Source organism: Nematostella vectensis, chromosome 1, assembly GCF_932526225.1.
Source record: "Nematostella vectensis chromosome 1, jaNemVect1.1, whole genome shotgun sequence".
Classification (NCBI taxonomy): Eukaryota; Metazoa; Cnidaria; class Anthozoa; order Actiniaria; family Edwardsiidae; genus Nematostella; species Nematostella vectensis.
In genome coordinates, this window is record NC_064034.1 from 4,632,142 (window position 1) to 4,651,934 (window position 19,793).

At 43.1% G+C, this 19,793-nt stretch overlaps 2 protein-coding genes across 3 annotated transcripts; one reads left to right on the plus strand and one right to left on the minus strand.

Annotated features, from left to right (window-relative positions):
• The first annotated feature begins 265 nt into the window (after positions 1–265).
• On the plus strand, positions 266–5,268 carry LOC5517143 (neuronal acetylcholine receptor subunit alpha-5). 2 transcript variants are annotated; one of them, XM_048731264.1, is made up of 8 exons: positions 266–351; positions 2,517–2,671; positions 3,007–3,051; positions 3,252–3,358; positions 3,618–3,853; positions 4,176–4,250; positions 4,537–4,825; positions 4,905–5,268. In XM_048731264.1, the coding sequence occupies exons 2-8, from the start codon at positions 2,645–2,647 to the stop codon at positions 5,143–5,145; spliced, it is 1,020 nt and encodes a 339-aa protein (XP_048587221.1). In that variant the 5' UTR covers positions 266–351; positions 2,517–2,644; the 3' UTR covers positions 5,146–5,268. The 2 variants fall into 2 exon arrangements, with proteins under 2 accessions (XP_048587221.1, XP_048587219.1); XM_048731262.1 differs by lacking the exon at positions 266–351 and adding an exon at positions 1,665–1,786.
• Positions 5,269–13,061: 7,793 nt separating this feature from the next.
• On the minus strand, positions 13,062–19,718 carry LOC5517198 (MAP kinase-interacting serine/threonine-protein kinase 1). The gene is made up of 18 exons (XM_032387243.2): positions 19,580–19,718; positions 19,317–19,362; positions 18,617–18,660; positions 18,040–18,068; positions 17,811–17,908; positions 17,596–17,694; positions 17,218–17,315; positions 17,052–17,131; positions 16,721–16,762; positions 16,586–16,617; positions 15,962–16,122; positions 15,541–15,630; positions 14,954–15,057; positions 14,758–14,848; positions 14,550–14,600; positions 14,337–14,450; positions 13,755–13,795; positions 13,062–13,529 (listed from the first exon to the last, which is right to left on the minus strand). The coding sequence occupies exons 1-18, from the start codon at positions 19,631–19,633 to the stop codon at positions 13,322–13,324; spliced, it is 1,482 nt and encodes a 493-aa protein (XP_032243134.2). The 5' UTR covers positions 19,634–19,718; the 3' UTR covers positions 13,062–13,321.
• Positions 19,719–19,793: the final 75 nt, after the last annotated feature.

Here is a 19,793-nt window from a genome sequence, read left to right on the forward strand (position 1 = left end):
GGTCTTTTAACACCTTTAAGCCGCATTGTCACCAGTTTACTTCCGGTCGATTACGTAACAATCTCCGATGGTTTTTAACGGAAAACGCGAAAAATATTTCAAAATATTTAAAGCATTGTGTTTATTGGAAGTTTCTTTGAGGATGTGATTGATAATTTAGAGCGGATGGCCTGTTTAATATCTCGGATTTTAATAGATTCTTTTGTCTTTTAACGGTTGAGGTTTCCGTTGGACCTCCGGGAGAAACCTGGTGACAATGCGGCCTTAAGAGGGTAAAGTAGTGCAATGTCAAATAGTGCAATGCTAAAGAAAGAGCCTAGACGGCAAAAGCACTATCCCGGGGAACCCAGGGTACGGTAAGACAGAAAAGCCTCTGGGTTACCGAGGATGCATTATCGCCAGGATACAGTAAGACAGAAAAGCCTCTGGGTTACCGAGGATGGATTAGCGCCAGAATACGGTAAGACAGAAAAGCCTCTGGGTTACCGAGGATGCATTATCGCCAGGATACGGTAAGACAGAAAAGCCTCTGGGTTACCGAGGATGCATTAGCGCCAGGATACGGTAAGACAGAAAAGCCTCTGGGTTACCGAGGATGCCTTATCGCCAGGATACGGTAAGACAGAAAAGCCTCTGGGTTACCGAGGATGCATTAGCCCCAGGATACGGTAAGACGGAAAAGCCTCTGGGTTACCGAGGATGCATTAGCGCCAGGGCCTGTGACGCGCGCAATCGCAAACCTTCAAAATACGTAACGAGGCACCGCGTTGCTGAAAACCTCATAGAATAATCAACCATGCAAGAACTAGACAATGTCCTATTGTTCAGTACCCTCCTTCGGAGAGCTTTCTGTGTCGCACGTTTACTTTGGAGCAAAGGAAACGAGCGACACGGAAAGCTCCGCGCAGGAGGTTAATTATCCAGCGAGAAAAAGCTTTATCATAGCTTTCCTACGTAGGATTGTTTTGTACTACACATGCAAACAGAACATAATAAGCAAATTTTATGCAGATATACGTTCTCCCATCAACCTCAGTGGCGACACTCATAACGACCGCGGATTATTGAGATGATGACGATGTTTGTCAATTATATATCAGAAAAGAAAAACTTAATGTTCTTCGAGAGCATGGTTTCGCTATTGAGTGGTGACTGCTTTTCAAAGGCACGACGCCCCCTGTCAAAGGCTAAACACGCGGGAGGTGCAGGGTAAAAATAATTTCGTGTTTTTTTTCATGGGTTTGACGTTTTTTGTCACCTTGCCTTCATTCGTTTTTTACTTGTTAAATCATTTTCTTTGAAAACTCGCGCAGCTCTATTTCATGGCAAATTCAGCATTTTCGTGGTTAAGTAAATTGGGAGAGGTTTAAAAACTTCCAACTGGATACTTGGATTTACGTTTGCAGACGTTACGCAGAATATGTCTTGTCTGTCATTTCAGGCTATTCCTAATTAGAATTTGTTAAATTTTCCCTTTCAATAACTACTTCCTGTAACATGTATATTCTACAGGTACCAACACTTTTATGCTGCTTTAAGAAGAATAAAGTAAACCATATTTTGCTCTTTAGATCTATTCCATTCAAGTCCAATTTTCCACTACATGTCAGAGTTACAATTTTGACAACTAATTTTCGTCAATATGACGCCTGCGATTTCGACCCCACGTATAACCATTGGCTTAAATGTCAGGAACATTCAAAGATGAATTTAGTTTGGAATAGGAAGGCGAAAATGGAGGTGTTTAAGTATTTGTTACTTATAAGTGCATCTTCGCTGCTGGCAAGTAAGTGCCTTGATATTCTAACTGCAAAAATAATCCCTGGGCAACTTGAGATACATGTAAATTTATCGGGATTAATGTTTTAGAAGTAAATAATTTAAATCGGAGAAAATGATGTTTTTTTTTCTCGGAGCCGTTGCATAGTCGACCTTATTTACTGACTATTTACTTAAGATATAGACTCACAAAAGTTTAGGTGGCAGTATTTATTGTCAAGGCCGTAGCCAGAAAATTTTGTTCAGAAGAGCAAGCCTCTGATACTTATTTTATTTGCTTTGGGGGAATTTTTGGTAAATTCCTGCTCTTCTAAGGGGGCAGCTACCCCTGTCACTCATGCTAGCTATCGGCTCTACTGTCGAATCAGTTGTATCGCGACCCACGTTTTCAAAACACGATTTGTTTTGGTTTTCTGTTCCGTCAGTAAAACCATTCTGAGCCAATCAGAGTCTCGCTTTGTGCACTTCCCTGGCTCTGGACGAAAACCAGGCAGTGTTGCGACAGAAAGCCAGGCAACTGCAGTAGGCAAGAATCTGATTGGCTTAGAGTAATTTGACTGGCGGAACAGAAAATCCCAAAAGACAAAAACAAATCAATGTTTTGAAAATGCGGCGTCGCAATACAACGTAAGTTTATCACTGCACCTACTGAAATACCCTTGCGTTACATCCAAAATTTCACATCTTATCAAGAGGTTCACAAAGATTTCTTACTATATGCTATCGTTGATTTAAAGATGCTCAGGACAGAAGATTCAAAGCCGAATTTTCTGCAAGAAAGAATCTTCGTGAAGCAATAAACAAACGCGTCGACCGCGTGTTGGGCCCCGTGGGATACTGGGACCCTCTTGTCGTCACCTTCGGTATGACATTAGACAAGCTTATGGCTGTGGTGAGTAGGCGGGTGGACCTGGAAACCACTCATGACTAGGCGGGTGGCCCTGGGAACCACTCATGACTAGGCGGATGGCCTTGGGAACCACTCATAACTAAGCGGATGGCCCTGGGAACCACTCATGACTAGGCGGATAGTCCTGGGAACCACTCATAACTAAGCCGGAGGCTGGGGCAATAGCCCCCTCTAATAGCCGTCGGCGATTTTTCCATATATTTTTTATATATATATACTTCTTACATGTCCATACTATAACGTCGTTTCAAATAAACATACATAAGTAAAACTGTAACTAAATTACGATTATTAACGAATGACGGACCTGTTTACAGGACAGCAGAAATCAAGTTATCACCGTGAACGCATGGATTCTACAGGTAGGAAACTTACATATCCCCATCTTCCCCAGCACGCAAAAATGCTAAAACGTTTTGAAAAACAGCATCATTTACCCCTGAATTTCTCGTGTATTAATTTTTGTAGACATGGGCAGAAATGGGTACCCAAAAAAACACCCACCCCCCTTCGCTGCCTTTCATTCTCATCGCTAATGCAATATCGGGTATTCAATATGTAGACGTGGACACACCCTGTGTTGAAATGGTCACCAAGGAGACGTAACGTGACCAAAACTCGGTTTAGCATTGAGGAGGTCTGGGTACCAGATACTGCTCTCTTCAACAAGTAAGCAATGCGTCGATCCAAGAGACCATGGTGGTCTCTTGCTCGATCTTATTTTGTTTGGATAAAACCAAATGCTCGCATTTCAAGCCGTCTATCTTGACCAATATATATATATATAGCTTCAAGTTTTATCGTAAAACATACAAAACGTTACAAGACGGTTTTAAACTAGCACGGACTTTACAAAGCCTCGCTTTCGGGCAAAAATACCACAGGAACCCCATTATCTAAAATGACCCATCCCCGATGTTCTTTTAAGCGGCGAGAAGGCTGTGGCTGGGAGACAAAAGTTCTTTGAAAGCAGTGACGTGATCATGACGTATGATGGGAAGGCGAAGTGGCGGACATACGCCACCTTCACTAATACGTGTAAACTCAACGCTAAATTCTGGCCCATGGACGAGCACGTCTGTACGCTAACATTCTCGTCCAGGAGATATACAGCCAGTGAGATGAAGATCCAAAGGGATACCACTAATGAACAAGCCACGACCGGTGGGTTTTAACGTGCTTTTCACTAATCGAGCAACAGGGACCTAAATCAGGCTGGGGAAGTGGGTGGGGTGGGGTGGGGTGGGGTGACCAAGGAGGGGAGGGAGAGATTTGTGAAAATGTACCTACTGTAATGACCTGTATTTTAAATATATATTTATTTTTTTGATTTATTAAATGTTTATTTATATATATTTTTATTTATATTTTTAAAAAAATCCAATCCTTGTCCCAAAGTAAATATCCGTAAAAATACAATAATGAATAATAAATAACAAAGTTATATGGGAAAATAATTAGCTCGGCTGTTGATTTCTTTACTCAGATCACCTGTCCAACAGCGAATGGGATGTTATCAAGATCACTGTCAAAACTGGAAATGTGGACGACTTCAGTGCAAGTATGTCTTTGGGACTCAGCAATGCTAGGCTAATATTAACTGTATCTTACCATCGCGGGATCCAACGTAGGATCAGGACAGGAATAGAATGCGTTTTTTTTTTACAAATGCTGGTGTCATTTACATGAAGTTCTTGGAAAGCGGAGTATAGTAGCTTCCCTTTCGTATGGAAATGCTGTAAAAATAACCTTTTTTGGGGGGTGGGGGGGAGGTGGGAGGGATGTTCAGCCTATGATGTTCGCTCAATAGTGACCATAACGTAATTCCATCGTTCCCCTGATTGCAGTCAGCTACTCGATCCATATACGCCGCAAGCCGCAGCTCCTGCTGCTGATGTTTTTCACACCCTCGGCCATCTTGTTCATCATGGGCTTGGTATTCCTCGCTATTCCGAGCGAGGGCAACGACAGAGTCGTCTCCGTCACGCTAGTCCTCGTCGCCAAGATGGCTATACTTATGGTGTTGTGTGACTACGTCCCACATAGCCCCGAAGAGCTGCCAAACATCGTTGTCCTCGTGGTCGCTTCAATAGTGTGCATTGCTGTACTACTTATCGCGACTATCATCATAAAGAGGTACGAGAATAAAATTTACTACGTTAAACACATTCTTTTTTTCTAAAACAATTTCCATATCTCTATTTGACACTTTTAGAGGACCCGCGTGCCTATGCCCTAATAAAAAGGCTTTCTTCACGTGCCGCAGCAAAGCAAAGGTTATTCCGGTTATGCCAGCAAAAGCGATGAACTGCGACATGAAGGGAGTGAATAAAGACATAGAGAGAGCTGAGAGCGTTACGACCATGGAGGTGACGGATCTCTACAACCCAGATAAGCTGCCACACGAGTTCGCTAGAGAAAAGGACAAAACTATCAAGGCCGCCTCTCAAAAGTAAACAGACAGACGCATAGATGGTCTGGTAGACACAAAGATTAACTGGCAGACACAGAGATGGACTGGCAGACACAAAGATGGTCTGGCAGACACATAGATGGTCTGGCAGACACATAGATGGACTAACAGACACATAGATGGACTGGCAGACACATAGATGGACTGGAAGACACATAGATGGACTGGCAGACCCATAGATGGACTGGTAGACACATGGACTGGCAGACACATAGATGGACTGGCAGACCCATAGATGGACTGGCAGACCCATAGATGGACTGGCAGACCCATAGATGGACTGGTAGACACATGGACTGGCAGACACATAGATGGACTGGCAGACCCATAGATGGACTGGCAGACCCATAGATGGACTGGCAGAGCCATAGATGGACTAGTAGACACATAGATGGACTGGTAGACACATAGATGGACTGGCAGACACATAGATGGACTGGCAGACCCATAGATGGACTGGCAGACACATAGATGGACTGGCAGACACATAGATGGTCTGGCAGACACATAGATGGACTGGCAGACACATAGATGGACTGGCAGACACATAGATGGACTGGAAGACACATAGATGGACTGGCAGACCCATAGATGGACTGGTAGACACATGGACTGGCAGACACATAGATGGACTGGCAGACCCATAGATGGACTGGCAGACCCATAGATGGACTGGCAGACCCATAGATGGACTGGTAGACACATGGACTGGCAGACACATAGATGGACTGGCAGACCCATAGATGGACTGGCAGACACATAGATTGACTGCCAGACCCATAGATGGACTGGCAGACCCATAGATGGTCTGGCAGACACATAGATGGTCTGGCAGACACATAGATGGACTGGCAGACACATAGATGGACTGGCAGACACATAGATGGACTGGAAGACACATAGATGGACTGGCAGACCCATAGATGGACTGGTAGACACATGGACTGGCAGACACATAGATGGACTGGCAGACCCATAGATGGACTGGCAGACCCATAGATGGACTGGCAGACCCATAGATGGACTGGTAGACACATGGACTGGCAGACACATAGATGGACTGGCAGACCCATAGATGGACTGGCAGACCCATAGATGGACTGGCAGAGCCATAGATGGACTAGTAGACACATAGATGGACTGGCAGACACATAGATTGACTGCCAGACACATAGATGGACTGTCAGACACATAGATGGTCTGGCAGACACATAGATGGACTGGTAGACACATAGATGGACTGGTAGACACATGGACTGGCAGACACATAGATGGACTAGCAGACACATAGATGGACTGCCAGACACATAGATGGACTGCCAGACACATAGATGGACTGTCAGACACATAGATGGACTGGTAGACACATGGACTGGCAGACAAATAGATGGACTGGCAGACACATAGATGGACTAGTAGACCCATAGATGGACTGGTAGACACATAGATGGACTGGCAGACACAAAGACGGTCTGGCAGACACATAGATGGACTGGCAGACACATAGATGGACTAGCAGACAGATGGATGGACTGGTAGGCACATGGACTGACAAACACATAGATGGACTGGCAGACGCATAGATGGACTGGAAAACACATAGATGGACTGGCAGACCCATATATGGACTGGCAGACCCCTAGATGGACTGGCAGATCCCTAGATGGACTGGCAGATCCCTAGATGGACTGGCAGACCCATAGATGGACTGGCAGACCCATAGATGGACTGGCAGACCCATAGATGGACTAGTAGACACATAGATGGACTGGCAGACCCATATATGGACTAGCAGACACATAAATGGACTGGCAGACACATAGATGGTCTGGTAGACATATGATAGACTGGCAAACAGATGGATGGACTGGTAGACACATAGATGGACTGGCAGACACAAAAATGGTCTGGCAGACACATAGATGGACTGGCAGATACATGGACTGGCAGACACATAGATGGACTGGCAGACCCATAGATGGACTGGCAGACACATAGATGGACTGGCAGATACATGGACTGGCAGACACATAGATGGACTGGCAGACCCATAGATGGTCTGGCAGACACATAGATGGTCTGGTAGACACATATATGGACTAGTAGACACATAGATGGACTGGCAGACCCATAGATGGACTGGTAGGCACATAGATGGTCTGGCAGACACACGTATGGACTGGCAGAACCATAGATGGACTGGCAGAACCATAGATGGACTGGCAGACACATAGATGGACTGGCAGACCCATAGATGGACTGACAGACCCAAAGATGGACTAGTAGACACATATATGGACTGGTAGACACATAGATGGAGTGGCAGACACATAGATGGACTGGCAGACACATAGATGGACTGGCAGACCCATAGATGGACTGACAGACCCAAAGATGGACTAGTAGACACATATATGGACTGGTAGACACATAGTTGGAGTGGCAGACACATAGATGGACTGGCAGACACATAGATGGTCTGGCAGACACATAGATGGTCTGGTAGACATATGATAGACTGGCAAACAGATGGATGGACTGGTAGACACATAGATGGACTAGCAGACACATAGATGGACTGTCAGCCACATAGATGGACCGGCAGACACATAGATGGACTGGCAGACACATAGATGGACTGGTAGACACATGGACTGGCAGACACATAGATGGACTGGTAGACACATGGACTGGCAGACACATAGATGGACTGGTAGACACATGGACTGGCAGACCCATAGATGGACTAGTAGACACATAGATGGTCTGGCAGACACATAGATGGACTAGCAGACACATAGATGGTCTGGTAGACACATAGATAGACTGGCAGACACAAAGATGGTCTGGCAGACACATAGATGGACTGGCAGACACATAGATGGTCTGGCAGACACATAGATGGTCTGGTAGACACATAGATGGACTGGCAGACACATAGATGGACTGGCAGACCCATAGATGGACTGGCAGACACATAGATGGATTGGTAGACACATAGATGGACTGGCGGACACATAAATGGACTGGTAGATACATGGACTGGCAGACACATAGATGGACTGGCAAACGCATAGATGGACTGGAAAACACATAGATGGACTGGCAGACACATAGATGGTCTGGCAGACACATAGATAGACTGGTAGACACATAGATGGACTGGTAGACACATGGACTGGCAGACACATAGATGGACTAGCAGACACATAGATGGACTGCCAGACACATAGATGGACTGCCAGACACATAGATGGACTGTCAGACACATAGATGGACTGGTAGACACATGGACTGGCAGACACATAGATGGACTGGCAGACACATAGATGGACTAGTAGACCCATAGATGGACTGGTAGACACATAGATGGACTGGCAGACACAAAGACGGTCTGGCAGACACATAGATGGACTGGCAGACACATAGATGGACTGGAAAACACATAGATGGACTGGCAGACCCATAGATGGACTGGCAGACCCATAGATGGACTGGCAGATCCCTCGATGGACTGGCAGACCCATAGATGGACTGGCAGACCCATAGATGGACTGGCAGACCCATAGATGGACTGGCACACCCATAGATGGACTAGTAGACACATAGATGGACTAGCAGACAGATGGATGGACTGGTAGGCACATGGACTGACAAACACATAGATGGACTGGCAGACGCATAGATGGACTGGAAAACACATAGATGGACTGGCAGACCCATAGATGGACTGGCAGACCCCTAGATGGACTGGCAGATCCCTAGATGGACTGGCAGACCCATAGATGGACTGGCAGACCCATAGATGGACTGGCAGACCCATAGATGGACTGGCAGACCCATAGATGGACTAGTAGACACATAGATGGACTGGCAGACCCATAGATGGACTGGCAGACACATAGATGGACTGGTAGACACATAGATGGACTAGCAGACACATAAATGGACTGGTAGACACATGGACTGGCAGACACATAGATGGACTGGCAGACACATAGATGGACTGGCAGATACATGGACTGGCAGACACATAGATGGACTGGCAGACCCATAGATGGACTGGCAGACACATAGATGGACTGGCAGATACATGGACTGGCAGACACATAGATGGACTGGCAGACCCATAGATGGTCTGGCAGACACATAGATGGTCTGGTAGACACATATATGGACTAGTAGACACATAGATGGACTGGCAGACCCATAGATGGACTGGTAGGCACATAGATGGTCTGGCAGACACACGTATGGACTGGCAGAACCATAGATGGACTGGCAGAACCATAGATGGACTGGCAGACACATAGATGGACTGGCAGACCCATAGATGGACTGACAGACCCAAAGATGGACTAGTAGACACCTATATGGACTGGTAGACACATGGACTAGTAGACACATAGATGGAGTGGCAGACACATAGATGGACTGGCAGACACATAGATGGTCTGGTAGACATATGATAGACTGGCAAACAGATGGATGGACTGGTAGACACATAGATGGACTAGCAGACACATAGATGGACTGTCAGCCACATAGATGGACCGGCAGACACATAGATGGACTGGCAGACACATAGATGGACTGGTAGACACATGGACTGGCAGACACATAGATGGACTGGCAGACCCATAGATGGACTAGTAGACACATAGATGGACTGGCAGACACATAGATGGTCTGGCAGACACATAGATGGACTAGCAGACACATAGATGGTCTGGTAGACACATAGATAGACTGGCAGACACAAAGATGGTCTGGCAGACACATAGATGGACTGGCAGACACATAGATGGTCTGGCAGACACATAGATGGTCTGGTAGACACATAGATGGACTGGCAGACACGTAGATGGACTGGCAGACCCATAGATGGACTGGCAGACCCATAGATGGACTGGCAGACCCATAGATGGACTGGCAGACCCATAGATGGACTGGCAGACACATAGATGGACTGGTAGACACATAGATGGACTGGCGGACACATAAATGGACTGGTAGATACATGGACTGGCAGACACATAGATGGACTGGCAGACGCATAGATGGACTGGAAAACACATAGATGGACTGGCAGACCCATAGATGGTCAGGCAGAAACATGGATGGACTGGTAGACACATGGACTGGCAGACACATAGATGGACTGGAAAACACATAGATGGACTGGCAGACACATAGATGGTCTGGCAGACACATAGATGGTCTGGTAGACATATGATAGACTGGCAAACAGATGGATGGACTGGTAGACACATAGATGGACTAGCAGACACATAGATGGACTGTCAGCCACATAGATGGACCGGCAGACACATAGATGGACTGGCAGACACATAGATGGACTGGTAGACACATGGACTGGCAGACACATAGATGGACTGGCAGACCCATAGATGGACTGGCAGACACATAGATGGTCTGGCAGACACATAGATGGACTAGCAGACACATAGATGGTCTGGTAGACACATAGATAGACTGGCAGACACAAAGATGGTCTGGCAGACACATAGATGGACTGGCAGACACATAGATGGTCTGGCAGACACATAGATGGTCTGGTAGACACATAGATAGACTGGCAGACACATAGATGGACTGGCAGACCCATAGATGGACTGGCAGACCCATAGATGGACTGGCAGACCCATAGATGGACTGGCAGACACATAGATGGACTGGTAGACACATAGATGGACTGGCAGACACATAAATGGACTGGTAGATACATGGACTGGCAGACACATAGATGGACTGGCAGACGCATAGATGGATTGGAAAACACATAGATGGACTGGCAGACCCATAGATGGTCAGGCAGAAACATGGATGGACTGGTAGACACATGGACTGGCAGACACATAGATGGACTGGAAAACACATAGATGGACTGGCAGACACATAGATGGTCAGGCAGAAACATGGATGGACTGGTAGACACATGGACTGGCAGACACATAGATGGACTAGCAGACACATAAATGGACTGGTAGACACATGGACTGGCAGACACATAGATGGACTGGTAGACCCATAGATGGACTGGCAGACCCATAGATGGACTAGTAGACACATAGATGGACTGGCAGACACATAGATGGACTGGCAGACACATAGATGGACTGGTAGACACATGGACTGGCAGACACATAGATGGACTGGCAGACCCATAGATGGACTAGTAGACACATAGATGGAGTGGCAGACACATAGATGGACTGGCAGACACATAGATGGTCTGGCAGACACATAGATGGTCTGGTAGACATATGATAGACTGGCAAACAGATGGATGGACTGGTAGACACATAGATGGACTGGCAGACACAAAAATGGTCTGGCAGACACATAGATGGACTGGCAGACACATAGATGGTCTGGCAGACACATAGATGGTCTGGTAGACACATAGATGGACTGGCAGACACATGGATGGACTGTCAGACACATAGATGGACTGGCAGACACATAGATGGTCTGGCAGACACATAGATGGACTGGCAGACCCATAGATGGACTGGCAGACACATAGATGGACTGGTAGACACATAGATGAACTGGCGGACACATAAATGGACTGGTAGATACATGGACTGGCAGACACATAGATGGACTGGCAGACCCATAGATGGACTGGCAAACCCATAGATGGACTAGTAGACACATAGATGGACTGGTATACACATGGACTGGCAGACACATAGATGGACTGGCAGACACATAGATAGACTAGCAGACACATAGATAGACTAGCAGACACATAGATGGACTGGTAGACACATAGATGGACTGGCAGACACATAGATAGACTAGCAGACACATAGATGGACTAGTAGACACATAGATGGACCGGCAGACACATAGATGGACTGGCAGACCCATAGATGGACTAGTAGACACATAGATGGACTGGTAGACACATAGATGGACTGGCAGACACATAGATGGTCTGGCAGACACATAGATGGACTGGCAGACACATAGATGGTCTGGCAGACACATAGATGGTCTGGTAGACACATAGATGGACTGGCAGACAGATGGATGGACTGTCAGACACATAGATGGACTGGCAGACACATAGATGGACTGGCAGATACATAGATGGACTGGCAGACACATAGATGGACTGGCAGACACATAGATGGTCTGGCAGACAAATAGATGGACTGGCAGACCCATAGATGGACTAGTAGACACATAGATGGACTGGTAGACACATAGATGGACTGAAAGACACATAGATGGTCAGGCAGAAACATGGATGGACTGGCAGATACATGGATTGACTGGTAGACACAGACGGACTGGCAGACATATAGATGGACTGGCAGACACATGGATGGTCAGGTAGACACATGGTTGGTCAAGCAGACGGGCAATAGGGCATTAGAAAGGCCAGGCAGGTAAAAAGACGGTTAGAGAGACAGGTGGACAGACGGGCAGAAAGTCTGATAGAAGGGCAGACAAACAGACGGACAAACAGGGTGCCGGACAGACAGACGAACAGAAAGACGGGAGGGCAAACAGACTGACTGACAGATACAAAGAGACTATAGAGACACCGACCATTGGATAAAGCATGTTATAAATCAGTGCGTCCATTGACAAATACATAGGTCGGACGGGCAAACAAAGAGAGGATGTAGCGATGATATTACATACACAATCCCTTTTTGTACTTGTTATTATTATTTCTTTCTTTTTTCTTGAAGTACACATTTTTTTACATGACAGTAAAGGGTCAAATTGTAGCCTTTACGGTGAGCCTGTGATGTTATGATTAAGTTTTTATTAAAACGGTCAAACGTTTTCAATGAGATTTCTAATGTATCCTCCATCTTATGTCCCCCTCTGAATGCCCTTCAGCCAACAAGCAAATAAAGGTAAAAGACTTTTATTTAGCTCTCTTATTCAGTGTCAGATAATAAATATAAAGTACTAAATAGCACAGCACACATTAGTAGCACAGTCCCATCTCCTGAAGACTTCATCGTACTGTATGAGAAATGCCCGGCCTTATCATTACTATGATTAGTTAAGATGATGGCGGCATCCCCCTGTAGCTTGGCTTTTCTAACATGCCGTCTCCCCATACGCATCTAGCTTTGCTCTTCGTCAAGGAAAGAGTTTAAGATGTATTACCTAGTTGCCATATCTCCCTGGGCATGCAGCTTCGCTCGTCTACGGGCCAGGATTGAGTTTGACGGAGGGGACAAGCCGAAGATTCTAGGTTTGATAGCTTGTCTAAAGTCGGCACCGTCGATGGCGCATGCTTCGCTTACAATGCGGTTCATGGCCATCGCCTCAACGGCAAACTCCTGCAGGTTGTAGGGAGTTGAGCTACCCCTAAAGAGGACAGATCTAGGGTTTCAGAACAGGCCGGAAAGGGCTGAGGTCTCACAGCAGGGTGGGGTCAAGGATGATGGAGGGTGCACGATACATGAAGCGTTCTTAAATCAATATCTGTACATACGTTTATGTGGTGCTTCCAAACTGGTACATGCGTGGCTGTGCGTACATCCATACTTGTACATGCTTGTATGTGTGTACATCACTATTTAGGCTGCTTACCTGCACAGCCGAGTTGGGGTCTGTAAAGGAGTGTTGGTCGCCTGGGGGACAAGAGATTCATTAGTCATTAAAGAATGTCTACCAAACCCTCTTTTGGTATTGCTTATCATTAAAAATACTGCGGTTTATCCGCAAGAAAGCGTATATTGGGTGATAACGACTTGCCAAAATTATGTGGATGTTCAGTGCACTGACACCCTTTATCTAGGTTTTATTTAGTGCATATTGTACTTAATAATTTTTATAATTTTTATTATTTATATAGCGCAAAATTCATTATCTATATGATCTAATGCGCACGTATTTGGTGTAACTGATTCCGAACAGTTTTTACAGTAAGATCACGACTAGTTGGGTGTTTAGACATAAGGTAATGACTACGAGGTGCGAGAATGAGATAACTTTAAATAATTAATGACAAGACACTTATATTTTGTTTCTCACAATATCACGACATTCAAGTGCAAGAAAATAATAAGTGTTTCAAACAGCACCAAAAGACATAAAGAAAATGGTTTCTTTCTGTTGTTCAGAAGTATTATGAAATTAAATTTTTTAAAAATCATGCAATAACTTATGTACCATTCCAATCCAGGGATGGGTGAGAACCATTTCGGCAGTATACCGCTGGGAGGCGTCTCGCACCAGCAGATGGGATATTAAGTCTTTGGCCTCCTCCGACACCTGGGACCACTCCTGCGGGAGGAACTTCAAGTCAGTGGTGTGGATAAGCCAATATATGTCGCTCAAAATGTTTAAAAGCATAAATGGATATTTAAAAAGTCACAAACTTACTTTTTCAGGGAATTCGTAAATACCCTCTTGTATCCGGTGTAGTAGCATTTCCTAAAAAAAGGCAAGCACTATTGAAGCTTGTCCACTAAGAGAAATTTTTTCTTATTTTAACATTATATTTTTGAGCCACTGGCACTAAGATTGTGAAACATGAACCACTCTTTGAAAAACAGACGAAGAAATCCTGTTAGCCTCGAGCTAAGCCCACCTGACATGTTCTACAGGTTTCTCCACGTTCCCATCCACACTTGCTGCCGCATTTGCCATAAAATGGAGGGTAACCTGACAACATGATGTATCTAAAAACATATTATCGCATTTCTCAGTAAAGGACATTTTAGAAAGTTTTAATGAACCCAACATAACCCCCAAGTCCAAATGCCGTCATACTGGATGGTACTTACAGTATAACACCTAGGCTCCACAGGTCACACTTCTTGTCATAAGTAGAAGCCTGAGTCTTGAAGGCATCCACAACCTCCGGTGCCATGTACTCAGCTGAGCCCACCTTGGCATTAACATATAACACCTTAATTAACTTGCCAAAGCCAACTGCCAATAAAGTATAGAAAAAACCCTACAGGCTCAAATTCTCAATGGGAAACCAAAACCAATTTAAAGTAATTGGGGTTCAAGCTGTCAGATCTGTCATAAAAATAATAATTTACTGCCCAATACCTTCCTGTAAACCATAAATCAAAGTATTTTTATTGATGTATGTGGTGCGATGAAACTCACTTATAAGAATTATAGACAAGAGATATAAAAATAAAGATTGATCAATACTTTTAATAATGTGGGTTACAGAGAGGAAATTTCAAGTAAGTGGGGTACCATACGGCTAAGGAAAGAAAGAGTTCCTCAAATTATTCAGGTGAAAAACAGTGGAAATCAAACAGTCCAAATAAAAAGGAATTGGAACTCAGTTAACAGAGAGTTCAAGTTATCCGAGTTTAAATTAGTAGGGTACTACTGTAATCACTAAAGTTACCGGTGTCTGGAGCTCAGGTGTTGTGACTGGTGTAGTCAAACCGCCAATGCCACTTGCAAGGTCAAAATCACAGATCTTCACAGGAGATACCTAAACAAGTACAGAGCATGTTAGGGAACTGCAGTGCTATGTAGATGAATGCTTGCATGGACTTAACTTGCATGACACTGTTGTTTTGGTTTAATTTGATATTGATTTATCTCATAATTTCCAAAAATATCACGTTCCTTGCAATCTTTCATGCTAAAGCAATAAGTATGAACAATTTTTTTTCAGGACAGATTTAATTCCAATTATTTAAATTGATTGAATTCACTACTCTTGTAAAAGTTTTGTCACATATATGAGGGATCCAGAGACTCTGCCTGTTCTCCGAACGTGTAAATTGACAGTCATCAGACAGCAAGGAGAATTGCATTACCTTATTTTCATGAGAACATAAGATGTTCTCTGGTTTCAAATCTCGATGGGCTATTCCCTGCTTGTGCAAGAAGTCAAGAGCAGAACAAATATCATTCACCACCAAACTGGCTTCTTTTTCCGTAAAAAATTTTCTCTTCTCAATGTGCTTCAACAAAGGCCCTACAAAATAGAGTGGAAAAAAAAGGTTGAGAAGTTTTTTCTGCGGCACTGGGTACTGTGATTATATTGTACAAAGAATGAGTGACAAAAGAATGGGGGGTATTGATATGTGTTATTAAAATGTAGATATTATTACATGGTAGAAGGTGGAAACTTGTATGTTTGCTAGATTACTATGCCTACCAGGTCAGGAATGTGACGTTCCCGTCACCTAATCAATGGCACAGCTACACATACCGTAGTACATGCACTAGCAAAGCCTTTTCTTCACCAACCCTTTCTCTATATGGCAGTCAATGATAAAGTTCATGTGTCGAATGATTCATAGCTTCATGTAGGAACATTCATTGTCATGGGAAAATGTTGGTCAATAATATTATAGCATAAATAAAAAATCTGAATGTAATAATATTTCTATAAAGACATAATGTATTCCATTTGGATTTAACTCATACTATCTCACCTCCTCTCATTTTTTCAAAAATAAGGTAGAATCTGGAAAAGCAAATAATAAGCATCACAATAGTTTAAATTTGTTATCAGACTGTAAAAAATAAATTGTCTCAAACCAATAAAGAGAGAACTCAACAGATCTTACCTCTCTCTATCTTCAAAATATTCTATACATTCCAGGATATTCCTGCAGACAAAAATAGTACATTATTTGGTAAAGAACACAGTAGCAGGCAAGTGCATACCCAGGATTTGCTGAGGCGGGGTGCGCTATCATATGGAAAAGGATAGTATTGAATGATCCTTCAATAAGAAATGACCAGCTTTTTGGCAGCCAAGGGAGGGGGGGGTGCACATGTGCATGTGTGTATGTGCCTGGGTTATAGTTATCAGGAGATAGAAAATATGTACTATTATTAAAAAATAGAAGATCGTTTATCCAGGAAACTCTGACAGAAATTCTAAATGATATTTACCTGTGACCACGGCAACGATAAAGTAGCTCAATTTCATTTAAAATCCTCCTCCTTTCCACTGTTGGTGACTTCTGGATAATCTACAAAATAAGCATTTTTACTTAAATTATATTGTGCCAGCAATGAAATAAATTCTGCTCGTGACATATACTGAAAAGCTGCTTACTTTAACAGCATACTCTAGATTAGTGATAGTATTGATGCAGCCATGGACCACACCCTTTTTTCCCTGTCCAAGTGGCTCCTCTGTCAACTTGTAGATATCTGATCAGGAAAGAACACCATTAGAAAATGTCCTTTAGTGATTCATCCAGTCATCTCATGTAAAATGTAATCTAAATCTGCATTAAACCTGGAAAGGGTAAGGAGATGGAATGGCAACTGCATAAATTAAATGATTTGTTCACGGCAAAATGTGTACCGATGTTTGTAGTGAAAGGCGCAAAGATACAGCAAATTACCATGGAAGATAGCAAATTATCAATGGAAGATACAGCAAAGTACCAAGGAAGATAGCAAATTACCATTGAAGATAGCAAATTACCATGGAAGCCTGCTGATGAGCTGTTATTGTTTCTCTTCTTTTTCCTTTTCTTTTTTGCAGCTTTATCTTCCTCAGACAAGGGTGCTGGTTGGAATATATCTAAAAGAACAGAAGGTGAAAAATTATTTTAACAAATATTAAAAATACTCTATCTTGTCATTTTAATAAACTCTGACAAGAGAAAATATTCAGGCATTTCAGTCTACTGTACACACCATCAGGTGGCGGTGCAAAGTCTTCACAATTTTGATTGGGTGCTTCCTCTTCTACCAATAGTTCCTGATGGTTTTGCTTATCTGGGGGAACTGTGCCGCTTTGAAAACAATTATCGAAATTAATATGGCTTTCCAGTCAAAATACTAAAATGGACAAAATGGACAAATGGTGCATTTTCAGATATAGCAGATAGACAAACGTACAATTAGAATTCCAAAATCCTCTTACCTTGGTTCTTCTGGGGCTGGTAGCTGAAGCTGACAAACACAATTTAACAATATTAGCAATGAAATCCATATTTTGAAAAAAGTAAGATATATCAATTGACTCCTATGAACTGGGGCTTGTTTCTCGAAACACCAGAGAATTCATGGGGCCTGAATATGTTTTATTCCTTAAATTTGAAAAGCTGGCTAATTCCTCTAAAATTTATGGCATCTAAGTGTGTTGAAATATCGCCAAACATGGTATTTCACCACAAAGATTCGTGTGAAGGATGATCCTTTTTATAAATTTATAGATTTTGATCTTACCTGAACTTTTTTGGACCCGAAACTCTCCTAAATCCTACTACTGCAGCATTTCTCTTTCTTTCTATGATCCATGGACACGTCAACCTATCAATTGACTTCTCAAATGAGAAGGTACCTATACCACGAGTTCTCCGAGCTCGGGAGACTGGGGAACCACCCCAAACATCATTGACGGAAAATAATTTATTGTAATGTAAAGCACAAAATGTGCCAGCTTTTATTTCCTTTGCCCTAACAACCTCTATCTAACAATGCTGTCTTAGGAGACTTACCTTAAAAGAATCTTGGAAAGATGTCAAATCATTGAGAGTACTATCTGAAAAAGAAAATACCAAAATATATTAAATACCCTATACCTTGCACTATCTCCCCTACATTATCGATGTACAGTTCTTTACCAAAAAAATTCTTTACCAAATTTATACAGTTAAATACTTTGTGTTAGTAGACTGTTATATAGCGTTTTAATGTAAAAAAAAAAAACTAAAGGCTGTTAAACCAGTTTTCATATAAAATTGATTGATTGATAATAAGTACCACAGATCAATCAAATGATAATCCATTGAAGACCATCAATGTATGGCTTTGGCATCGCTGGAGTTTTCTATAGAACGACGCAAATGCAAATGCAAATAGGTTTGGATGTGGCCCTGAATTCTGTGGTCTAGCGGGCATTTGCACAGGAAACGTTTTCAAACTAGGTGTAAAGTATATGTAACAACAACCTGCAGTAACATAGTTTGTACTCATTTCGTCAATGTTAGTCACCAAACAACATTTATATTCTCAAATAAATACTATTCAAAAGGGTAGAATAAGTCAATCAATAATTTCATTCGCTTCTAATTAGGGCAACTGTTGTAGGATAGGCAAACGGTTTATAAATAGAATGCTTAACAACTCATTTCAATTAACAACAATTTTATTTCGAAAGAGATTGACGAGAGTTCATTACATAAGTAAGTTACTTGCCTTTATGTTTATGTTGTTTGCCGGCAGAACAGCCTTCATCGGAAAGCTATATAATAAAAAAAAAACATTAAAAGCTATGGTGCCAACACAAGAAGGAACTTTTAAAAGCTAAACATTTTCTTCCGCATAATTAATACGAGTTGATTGTGAAATATCCGACAAAGATAGGCAATAATATGATAGGCAATATGATAATATAATAGGCAATATGATAGGCAATAATATGTCTGCAAAAGGTAATTTAAGAGACGGGTATACATTACCTGAAAACGTTTGCTGAATAAAATAAGATCTTCAATGCAAACGTCCGCCGACATTTCGTCGAAACGAATGCAAGAAGGCAACACTTTTTGTGTGTTGTGACATGTGACAAACACAGTCGGGAAGCCTGGGTTGGGTGGACTTTGACTTCCGGCGAATTATTCGACTTCCGCTTCCGTTATCCTTTTCCCCAATATTTCTTATTTTACATTACTA

Coding starts and splice junctions, on each gene's coding strand:
- LOC5517143 (XM_048731262.1), top strand. CDS start 1,705: ATGAATTTAGTTTGGAATAGGAAGGCGAAAATGGAGGTGTTTAAGTAT. Junction 3,052..3,251: donor TGAACGCATGGATTCTACAG/GTAGGAAACTTA, acceptor TTCAATATGTAG/ACGTGGACACACCCTGTGTT. Junction 3,854..4,175: donor TAATGAACAAGCCACGACCG/GTGGGTTTTAAC, acceptor TTCTTTACTCAG/ATCACCTGTCCAACAGCGAA.
- LOC5517198 (XM_032387243.2), bottom strand. CDS start 19,633: ATGTCGGCGGACGTTTGCATTGAAGATCTTATTTTATTCAGCAAACGT. Junction 16,123..16,585: donor TTTTGAAAAAATGAGAGGAG/GTGAGATAGTAT, acceptor TCTATTTTGTAG/GGCCTTTGTTGAAGCACATT. Junction 13,796..14,336: donor CCCATCCCTGGATTGGAATG/GTACATAAGTTA, acceptor CTTGTCCCCCAG/GCGACCAACACTCCTTTACA.